Genomic DNA, 11917 nt, shown 5'->3' on the forward strand with positions numbered 1-11917 from the left:
AGCTGGTAACCAAGCCATTTTCTATTGCGGTGCCACGAGGGTCAGTGTATATGGGACGAGTTCGAAGTCCATCCGCAGTGCAGAGAGGGTTGAAAACACACACACACATACACACACACACACACACACACACACACACACACACACACTTTCCTTACTTCCCTGGCCAACGCCAAAAAGAAAAGACATAGACAAGTACTTATCACAACCTGTGAAGTACACATGGGTAGGGGCATAACAGAAGTAAGAATGCTCAAAATCCAATAAAAACGGGTGAAAATTCACAGCAAAGCACGAACGATACATAATATTTATGCTGAAATTATGACCACGTCGCCTGACGTTCTAATAATAGTAGACTCGAGAGCGGCAATGGGAACATTTAAAAAAAGACGCAACCAAAAACAAATCTAGGACCGCTATAAAGACAGTCTATTCTTTTACTTAAATGATGCCCCTTTCTTTGTCAAGAGAGCAGTTTTGTCGTGCTAATGGCTTCAGAGGAAGCAATGATCTTCCTTTCTATGCACACAGTCACATCTAATTAAATAATAAGCCTCCAATTCTCGCTGACACGCATTATAAGGAGACTATTCTTATAAAAATCCCCCCCCCCCCAACCCATCTTTTAAAAATACGTTCTTTGCGCAGAGAAGAGAACTAAACAGGTAATAGCTTCCAACCAAGCAATGATTTTGCTTTCAATGCGAACAGATTCACCTATGAGAGAATCTTCATTTACTTTTGACACGTCCCTATTAGGTCCCGAAAAAAATAACTCTTGCTCCATAGGCGTTGGGTTTACTATCCAGATTAGATAAATATATAATATCATAATATTATAGACCAATATAATAATATATGATTATGTAAAGTGGATAGTGAGTCCAACGCAAGCAGAACAAGAATTTAATTACACATTTTGTTAGACGAGGCTGCGCACTCAAGGAGAATCGTTTCTTGATTCTCCACATGATGCGAAACGAGAATTAATAATCTATACCATGTTACAGTAGCACTTATCATGATGTCAGCACAGGCATTGACACATACGCACTGGAAGACCAGATAAAATAAAATAGTCTTAGGTTATCATTTTACGATTAACCATGACTAAATTGTGTGCAGTCTTGAATCATGCTTCAACCGACCCGTTCACTTACAAGTAAAGGAGTAGGTCAAACATATTTATTACTTTTCCAACCAACCCAAGCTCATTCAATGATGGGACGACGAGGCGCAGATAAGTGTAATCGGTAACCTGATCATGACAAGTAAACGCAGTAATACGTTTATCCTCACTTAAAAACCTATTTTAGCACATTAGCGTTAGGAAAATACCGTGACCCATGTTTGCGCCGACTCCAGCGAACGCCCGTTGCCATATACTACACTACGACAAACTGCACTTCAAGATACTATGCAATGTTTACTCAAATACTCTTTTCCATCTTTAGGTTAAAGTTAAACAGGAGAAATTTAAAAAGTTGTTAATGAGTCACCACCCGCTCAAACACATTTTTATAACGGTACGGTACGGTGGTACGAGTACCTGTAACCTGATCGTGACGAATCAACGCAGTGACTTCTATAGTGCGTTTATTCTCACTTTAGAATCTATTCCAGCATACTATTTGCACGGCGTACGGCGAGTTTGTAAGATACCTGATACACATTTTGCCAGTCAGAGAGAGATTAGGATAGCAGTACTGTAACACTGAAAAGAAGGAGGAGCAGATCATACAAGCAGAGCCCATCAACTACCAGCCCCAAGGCAACGAGAAGAACAGGGACACTCTCTGCAGGTCATATCATTAATAAGGTACCAGGAAAGAAGTAAGACTAAAGACGAATAATAATATTACAGATGGGTCGGGGAGACTTACGACTTCCCAGTGTCCCAACAGCAGCCGTTTCCACACATCCACCAAACAAACACATAGGCCTACTCAAAAGATAAGAAAAACATGCAGGCGTTCACTTCCGACGTTCAGGACACTCCTCAAAATTGTGCCCCTTCAGATTTATATAAGCAGAAAGAAACGACCAGTTGTTTTCTCTGCAAAATATAACTCAACATTTGACTGTCTTTTTTTTTCCTAATTAGCATCAACGAAGAGAACCTATTCACTAACTCTCCCAGAAGCTTTCCTTCTTCGCTTGAGACAAGACATAGAGACCCCACTCTACGGAAGTATACAAGGGTAGAACTGAACCAGTTGCAACTGTAAGTGTATGTCATTTGACCGAAGGGCGACAGCCTGTGCATTGTCGGACAAATAACATTCACAACTAGAGCTACAACTACAACAACACCAACTATTTCGCTTGAGTAAAGAGAAGCGCATCGACACAATAGCGTCCATATTATTATAGTGCGTAGGAAAAAGTAAGACATTTATAGAGTGTAACTTAGTGTAACAACGGGAAGAAAAAAATACAGGACCTGTCAGTAACGCCCCCCCCCCCCCCCCCCCCACAAACAAGTCCAGAACAACACAAGCAGCCCACAATGTTCAACTCTACAAATACAACAAGTTTAAGAGAGAACACGGGAGAGGACATCATGAGCAAGCAGCAAGAACTGATTTATCTCCAAGGAGTTTTGCTACCTTGGACAGTTCTCACGGTGTTCGGGCTCGTATCCAACTGTTTGAATATCGCTGTATTTCTCAAAATGGGCGTATCCGACAGTATGACTGTCCTGTTTCTCTCCTTGTCCATCTCTGACTTAGGACTGCTTACCATAGTCATGTTAAACATTACAGGGGCTGTTTTGAGAATCGTACACGGAACTACAAACGGTTTAAGCTGGTTTGACCCGCATGTCATTTCTGGCCTCAGCTCCAATGTCAAAGACTGTTTCCTCGTAGTCTCCGTACTGATCACTAGCTTCCTGGCCGTCACGCGATGTCTCTGTATTTACATGCCTCTAAAGTTTAAATCTATTTTTACAACCCGCCGAGTTGTGTGGTTCATCTTCAGCTTCTGCGTATACTCCCTTCTGGTCAACGGACCTTCGTGTTTCACACTTCGATTTCGCCCCATTCCCCTGGGCAGAAACGGCACGACAAGGATGACCCTGCACCTTTTAGAAGCCTATCACGTTGTGACGAGGGTGGAACACCTCGTGTCCAACATTCTCATGACGACAAGCAGCCAGCTGGTGGTGATCGTGTGTCTTCTCATCATGACTCGGAGTTTGAAATCAGCTGTTTCATTTCGACAGACCCACGCACTAGGCAGGCACAGCGAAACGCGTCATGACGAAGTGGGTACACAAAAATCAGATGCAACAAAATTCAAGGGGAAAGAGCTCCAAGCGTTGCGACAAGTCTTCATTGTGTGTCTGATATTTGCGATATGCAACATACCAAGAATTATTGTAGGTGTGACAAAACTTGCCATACCAGGTTTTGCTCTTCGTTCAACATATCATTATATGTATGTCACTGCTACCAACATTCGCACCCAAGCCGAAGCATTTAACAGCGCCATCAATTTCCTGATATATTACCATTTCAATTCGAGTTTTCATAAAAACTTTCAGAAATTAAAATGTAAATAAACGGTGCTTATCTCATATCTAGACAAAAATCCTCCCAAAACGAAAGAAAAACAAACCCCGAAGCCTTTAATCAGAAAAATACCCCAGACAAACTGATCAATGTCACAAAGCCAGAAACAAAGTCAACCAGCTGGGGTAACTGGTGTGAGAAAGGGTATAAAAACGTACGCACGCACACACGCACGCATGCACACACGCACGCACGCACACACCACACGCGCGCGCTCGCGCACGTACGCACACACCCACACACACGCGCGCTCGCACGCACACTCACACACACACTCGCGCACGTACACACACACACGCTCGCGCATGTACACACACACACACACACACGCTTGCGCGCACACACACACGACAGGGCTAAATAGCTCACAGGTTAGCTTTGTAAAGGGGATGCAGGTCCCCACTCATTACTGTCACATCGGCGGTCGATTAACTGAACCAATGTCATCTTTGGGGCGGCATCAGTTTACACCATCAAAATCTTGAATGCCTCAAACACATGTTTTAAATTCACTGCAAAATCGAGAGACTTTCAGCATCAGAATCATGAAACCAAGATCTAACACACACCAAATGTGCTTCTTTCTTTGTGAAAACCTCAAAAGAGTCACTGACCACCTTTGCAATCACTCATTGCTGCATACTATCTCAGCAGTCTTTTGTTATCGAGTTGGTGTGGTGAGAAAATTCTCAGTGATTGTTTTTCTTGCTTCAATTTTCACCTGGGACCCTTGCAGAACGGGAATGTAGTGTGGGCACAAACCCATAAATACATTTATTCTATGGGCTTTCTTGTGCAGACACAGAGGAAGGAACTTTAACTGTATCAAGCCTGAACTACATGCACACAATACTCAAAACATCATATCATTAAGACCGGAAGAATTCAAGATCTAGCATACATTTCCCAGCAATTGAACAAAGAATGTGTTTACTTCGGTTTAACAAATGTATGGAGACCGTGGAGTAGAAACAGAAAGTCGAAGCAAGAATTCTCATTCCTAGTCCTGAAGAGAACACCGCTAGGAGAGAAGTAATGTATACTCGTCAGCGGTTCCTTGGTTATTTAAAGTTACCAAAATAAACTCAGTAGCATCAAACATGACCTTTTCCAGCATGTTAAGGAAAACATTTTTACCACACGTCGCCCCCTGCATCCCCATAATCTTTTCTACTTAGGAAATCAGAATACAGATTAATCTTTTTAAATACTTGCTAAAAGGCAAGATAGAAGGGACAAGGAACGAAGGAAAGCAGAGAATACAATGAATTGACAACATTAAGTCATGGACAGCATGATCATTAGAATAGTGCGCCGGAGCAGTGAACAACCGTTTTTAAATGGCTGATCATTGCATATCAACCTCAGAGGCCTCTAAGACAGAGAGGCCACCTCCAACCAGCCAAATACAGGAAAAACTTCTCAACATGTTATGACGATGGCATAAGAGAGGCATAGGCCAAAATCTTCATTGCATTCCCAATACGACAGCTTACCATCACGTCTTAAAACAGTGTAAATCTTTTGGGGGGGGGGGTTTGGTTGTTTTGGGTTGGTTTTTTTTTGGGGGGGGGGTAAATGTTTTATGGCGCTCGCAACTGCAAACGGTCATATGAGCACAAGGGACATATTTTAATTTGACATTTTCAGTTGGTAGGAAATTTTGAATTTTGCTTCAGTGACGGCCGAAGCCTACTCTTATCGATTTTGGACCACCAAGGAATCTTTAACGTACTTAACTTACACACTGGACCTCTAAGATTTTTCGCCCTTGTCCAAGAAGGCTAGGTGTTGATCTTCCCTACTATAAAATAAGGGGTGTGGCTGAAAGACAGCAGTAAGAAGGAGCCAAGGAGTTGCAGTATTAAGGCTGCAGAAATAGTCTGGCGCCCAGTGAAGGGAGTAAAGGAGGTGAGGGGGGCGGGGGCAGAAAGTGGAGACGAAAGCAGATGATAGAAAATTGTAAGAGAGCAGGAAAGGATGTGAAAGAAGAAAATTTTAGAAAAGAAAATTTTCCGTCGCTATCCAAATTCGAAACCGAGACCAATTGAATGAGAGGCGAACAGCTTAACCCCTAGGCCACAAGAGCCTCCCTCCCGCATAAATAAATGAGTCAACAAACATCCTAATTATTGTAACAAAAGGAATCATGATGGCCTGAATCAGTTTGAAACTAAAATACAAGACATAGGCTATTTTTTTTCGACACGATGATAAAGATTCTCTTCCACTTCAAATTTCCATAATAGATCAACAACAAAACTGGAACAGACATGCACATTCCACTACAAAACAATTGGCTAGCTCAGCAACTACTGGATCAATAATTTTTAAAACCCCCCAAAAAGTAACCTTGCCCCCATTGGTTGAAAGTGTTCTCTCTGGACTCTGATAATAATAATAATAATATAAGCAATCTAGCTTGAAAGAGGTGATAAATCTCGGAATTTCCAAAACTAACACAATAGACAAAAAACAAAGCAAAAAAAACAACAACAAAAAACCCTCACATCAATACTTATCTCTATTCTCCTGCACTTAACACAAGTCTGACAATACTTAGATCATGACAAAGACAGCAAAAGACATACATAACTGATATTTATCTTCTTGACAAACCTGAGAGAGAGAGAGAGAGAGAGAGAGAGAGAGAGAGAGAGAGAGAGAGAGAGAGAGAGAGAGAGAGAGAGAGAGAGAGAGAGAGAGAGGGAGGGAGAAAGAGAGAGAGAGAGAGAGAGAGAGAGAGAGAGAGAGAGAGAGAGAGAGAGAGAGAGTAAGACGGCCACACATTGTCAAGGAGAAAAGTGGCCGTATAAGACAGGTGGCCATCTTAGGCAGGACTAATCAAGATGAAGAAAACAAACCATTCCCATCATTCTGAGGTACCAATCGAAAGTGGCCACATTGTTGTTGATTTTGTTGTTGTTGTTGTTAGTTTGTATTTTGTAAGTAATTTTTATTTTGTTTCTGATTTTGCGCAAGGGTGACAATAAAACGAAATGTATCAGACGAGCAAGACCGAGTGCCATCTAAAAACAAACACATGGGTCGCCACCACTCGGAGAACAAGCGACGCTTCTGTCACATGTTCATATTGTTACTTTGTTACAGACTGGGTAAACAGTGACCCCTCATCTCACTTACGATTTGTGTATGAAGCTTGTGGGTTATGAAGGATCACACGCTTACCTCACCAGCAGCTGAAAATTGGTACATATTGGTCAACAGTGGGAGGGGCCTAAGCAACATGATCGGTTGGAGGGACTACCTAACAACAACGACAGGTGATTGAATTATGACGGCTCGCCCACAACACCAGGGGACAATGCACAATTTATGACAAAACATAATGGTGTCACTAAGGTGGCCTTCTAAGACAGGTGTTATTGTTCAGTGTGATAGGGGTTGTGTGTTAAAATATGGCGGCCGCGGCTGCATTGGACAGGTACCCGTCTTACACAGTTAAATTATATAGAAAAAACGCAAGGGGGGAAATGGAAAGTGGCCGTTTGCACAGGTGGCCGTCTTACAGAGGTGGCCGTCAGGGCAGGTTTGACTGTATCTCACAACTAATTTTTCCAGTGTCTTTGCCAACCGCAGGTGTTTCGCCGAGTATGTCTCATATAGATCACAAAATTAATTCCAGTAACATGTTACAAAAAATGTGTGACACATACACAACAAACTTGTCATTATGTGAAGAGACAAGTAAATGTTTCATTCTGGCATGCAGCACATGATATATATGCCATGAGAACAGAGCCTTACTGAGTTTTTGCTTCACTGAAAAGCTCCAAAAAAACTTACTTTGGGCACTTGACATTCAGCCATTCTGTATCCTCCTCTAGCGGGGATTTCCCTCCCTTTGAGACCAGCCTCCCTGTCTGCGGTAGTTCTACAGGCAGTTGTTCAACAGGTACAGGGACCACCTATGATGATAGAAAGAGTCATTTGTACATTCATTTTGAATACTTCTGTTGTCTTCACATGATTCTGTTTGTTTCTATTCAGCTGTCTGTCTGCCTAACTGTACCAACATACTTTTTTCTTTGTTCTGTGTTTGCTTTATTCGTTTGGTGTCCTTTTCTTGGTTTATTTAGGATGGATCAGCTAGCTTCTTTGGATCCTTTTTGCTTCATGTTCCATTGGTTCATTTTTGGCATAATTTGATCAAATTCTCCCAAATCAAACACGTTAGCGTTCTGGATCACAACCTGTCTAGTTCGGTGAAATTGTGTCCAACAGCCAGTCACAAGGCTACTACGCATTGTTGGATAACATCTTTTGTTTGAGCACGAAATGCAATGGGTACAGATGAACTTGTGGTTCAAATTTGATGAAGTAAAGTAGAGGTAAATTTGATATCATGAGCAATGGACAGCATCTTCACTCTATGCAGCCTAATCCAAACTGATTTTGCATATGACCTACGGGCATCTATTCTAATCTATTTCTTGTCAAAAAGTTGCCCCCGCTGTGCCCACTCACTATCAAGTACAACACTAAAAGACGAGGGCAGTGTTATCCAAATTCCAAATGCGTTACCTTGCACTGGGGACAGTGGATGATTGGAATAGGAGTTCCCCAGTAGCGCTGTCGGGATATGAGCCAGTCATTCAACTGCTCGCTGATTCGTTCTCCACCAACACCCAAGTCCTGGGGAGAATAAAATTCATGGATCACCTTTCAGCTTACACAGAGTTTTAATCATTTTGAACAAATCAAACCGTAAGCAGACAGAGCCACAAATATGGTCCCATGTACAGAGGCCGTAGCTGCCACAGTGGGATTAAACTCAACGAGATGGCGTTTCTGACATTAGAGTAATATGTTTTCTGTCCAGCTCTCTTTTGCATTAACTTGTCCATAGAGGATCTCTGGCCTAACAAAACAGAGTGAAAAGATTTAATGTGATATCCATATAATAGCTTCTAATAAGGGGGGGGGGGGGCACTGTGGCACACCTTACAGTGCTACACAGAAAGCTTTGCTCAAAAAATGGGCTCTGCACTGTGTTGACCAGCAAAGCCATAGAATTCATTCTAATAAATTATGTTTTACACTGTGTTTGATTGTTATCAAGTCACTGCAAAACAAACATCCCTTAAGGGATTACATTTATCTTTCCTTTCTTTTTTGTCATGATTTTTTGGGGCATCACGTATGGGATGTCTTCATTCAGATACATCCATATTTTGGTTGTTGTATCAAAGATGAAAACTAAACTTAGATGCGCTACCTCTTAGATAATCTTACATTTACTATAATAGCTTCAACCTTTTCACAGGCATTACTAACATTTGCCTCATGCCCAGTGCCATTGGAAAATGTTACTCAATTAATTAGGTACCAGAAACTAAATTTTCAAAGTAGCTGTATGCCAAATTTATCTGTTCTATATGAAAGGCCTATATCCCCTGAGAATTTTGGTACCATTCTTTAACTTCTCAGTCAATTTCTAAGAAAATGGTAGCTGTATAAATATGATCAAATATTGCTAAAGTCGCTAAAAAACTGGCTGCAATCCCATGTTTGACAGATAATGAAAGAGTACCAAGTGCACCAAACATCTCCACATCAACAGAGTACAATCACAATAACATAGATATGGAGCCTAATTTTTTTTAAGATTGTGAGGTCATTGCAAATCAGTATTTTTTTGCCTCAAACGAGATGATCTGTCGTTACTTTAAAAAAAAAACACCGAGCGCTGTCCCGGCCGGTGCCGCACCAGCCCCCGCGGCGCGCGAGTCGACTCTATACTGTAGTGTACCGAGTGCTCCCAGCGTGGGAGTCACATGCTTTCCAAGTTTCGCGGAAGGATTGATACCAAATAATTCCAAGCCAATTACACTTTATTCTAATAGAAAACGAACTGATCTTTCTATTGGTACCTTTTTCAAGCATTTTACATACTTCGTGTAAAAAATGATCTTTGAAAACTTTGACAGTATTTTTAAAGGATTTCTATTTAAACGCCAAAGGCCAAAAATATACCATGGGAAAGCTCTTTCAAAGTTCTACAGTTCTCCGCTAATGAAAAGACGGCATTTAATCATAAATCTTTCCGCCAAACATTTGAATTTCCGCATTTTAATATTTTAACCGGCCGACCGCGCATTCCAACCCCGAGGGGCTTCGCTTTCCACAGCCACCCTCCAGCTCCTAATAATCGGATATATAGTCATATCCAAAAGAAACTTGAAAATGTAATCACCCAATCATCGTGCTAAAACCTTGCACTTCACACTTGGTGATTACATTTTCAAGATTCTTTTGGACACCACTGTATAAACAGCTTACAGCATTGTAACGAGGAAAAGCTGAACTTCTACAAGGTGTACAGCATTTGGTGTTTATAGCGAAAGAGCAAAGAAACAGCAATCTGAATTACCCTGATTTCACCAAAACCACGTGCTCAGAAGGTCACGAGGCCGTATTTACGCTATCTAATTTAATATACGCTACTCAATAAAATACTGCCCATCATTGTAAGCTTGTTAGCGCTGCCTGAACACAACCCATCACATTCAAAAGTCAGGGCATTGAACCAGTCAAATACTTTCTTTACCTAAAAAAAATTACCACAGCAAAAGCAATATGAATTACCAAGATTTTCTGTTGTACCGCTTTCATTGCCTCCTCTCTGGTCAACCCTGTCAACTGCACAACAGAAAAAAAGTAATTAAACAAACAGAGATATCAACAACAAAAAATTGATACTGATACATTTTACAAAGACTTGTTGTTAGCAGACTGATGAAATCATCAGTGTCGTACTAAAAAGCCAACCTAGTGAACTTGTGGGTCATTTTATCAATATTGGGATTTCAATACCATTAAAAGACAAGACAACCAAATGTTTTACTCAAACATTACACACTTTCCAACAGTTCAGACGAAAACACAAAAATGTTTAATCGGCAAAAAACATGAAAACAAAAGTGCCAACTGGCTGTGAAAAAAATTCCTGCACTTTTTCGCCCCCTTTGGCTGCACATGCAGGGATACAAATTTACGGATCTCAAGTATAGCCTAATATATCTTGTATCAAGACCATTTATATGTACAGTCCAATATGACATGCACAAATAGAAAAAAACAAAAATAAATGAATATGCAGGACGGTATTACTATTGAAATCATGCAAAATCCAGACATTCTCAGAAAACCAGATTTTTGTAATTATCCAGAAAATCAACACCACTGAAGCAAATACCTTATATTTCGGTATCTAAACTACAAATATTAAACATCTGAACTGTTTTGCCAGCTTTAAAAACATTAAAACCCAGAAAAGAATAAGATAACGAAGAGAAGAAAATATCAGCTCATCAGCAAACAAACATACAAAAAATAGAAGACCATCTTCACACTTTATTTCACTAAGAGACTAAAAGAAGTATCACCTCTTCAGAGTTCACAAGCCGTTCACGAGATTTATCTAGAACTTCCAAGAACTCTAGACCCAGCTGCTCTGCTACATCCCGGGCATTGTCTGAGACACTTGGTATGCCTGGAGGGAACAGAAAGTGAACACTTCAGTTTGAGAGCGTTATACTTTTGGGCAAGAGCATCTTAAAAATAAACATAGTCTTCATAATATCAGTATAAGTCTTAACTACAAAAAGTCACAGATACAGTACGGACTTTCAAAACAGCTAGGTCATTCATGAGACTAAACTTCATCAGTTATAATAATCGAAACATAGGTGTGGAGAAAGAGACAGATTTATGTGGGAGAGATTTCATGCAGATAATGTATGTACACAAAATTTCACTGTCCACATTAAATTAATGATTGTCCCTAAGCATCTCATTAAACATCCTCTTCCTCTCATTCAACATCTTCTCACAAATAAACATCGGCGTTGAACCGTAAATACAAAAATAAAGCCATTATCATCATCAGACACTCCAATATTCTCTAAAAGTAAAATATTGCAACCTAGTGTCTAAACATCTCTCCAACAATTAGGCTGTCCAAAAAAAATATCCACATTTCTTACCCAACATGACATCTCTGTTCTTGAAAAAATGTTCTGAATCTGTCACAACCACTTTCAATTTCTGTTTGGTCACAGGGTGAATGGCTTGCACTGGCAACACAGCACCTGCAATATTTGTGTGCAAAAGAAAACTTGCTGAAGTTTGCAACAAGTCAGCATGATAACCACTAAATTTCACAAAGGAAAAATTATAAACGCAGTGCCAAAGAAAGAAAGCAAAAGTATACTACCTCAGGACCCTCATCAGAAGGAAGGAGAGAGAGAGGGAGAGAGAGAGGGAGAGAGAGAGGGAGAGAGAGGGGGGAGAGAGAGAGGGGTAGAGAGAGAGGG

General features: G+C 40.7%; 1 protein-coding gene across 1 annotated transcript in view; it reads right to left on the reverse strand.

The window, feature by feature from the left end:
• LOC101858392 (probable leucine--tRNA ligase, mitochondrial) overlaps positions 1-11917 on the reverse strand; it is a gene marked incomplete in the record, with an annotated part of 37317 nt that overhangs the window by 15778 nt on the left and 9622 nt on the right. Inside the window, 5 exon segments of the mRNA XM_013079683.2 lie at positions 7386-7507; positions 8124-8234; positions 10188-10241; positions 10988-11094; positions 11588-11692. Of these exon segments, the coding sequence (XP_012935137.1) occupies positions 7386-7507; positions 8124-8234; positions 10188-10241; positions 10988-11094; positions 11588-11692 (499 nt within the window).

The sequence above is a fragment of the Aplysia californica genome, unplaced genomic scaffold (assembly GCF_000002075.1).
Source record: "Aplysia californica isolate F4 #8 unplaced genomic scaffold, AplCal3.0 scaffold00060, whole genome shotgun sequence".
NCBI classification, from domain to species: Eukaryota; Metazoa; Mollusca; class Gastropoda; order Aplysiida; family Aplysiidae; genus Aplysia; species Aplysia californica.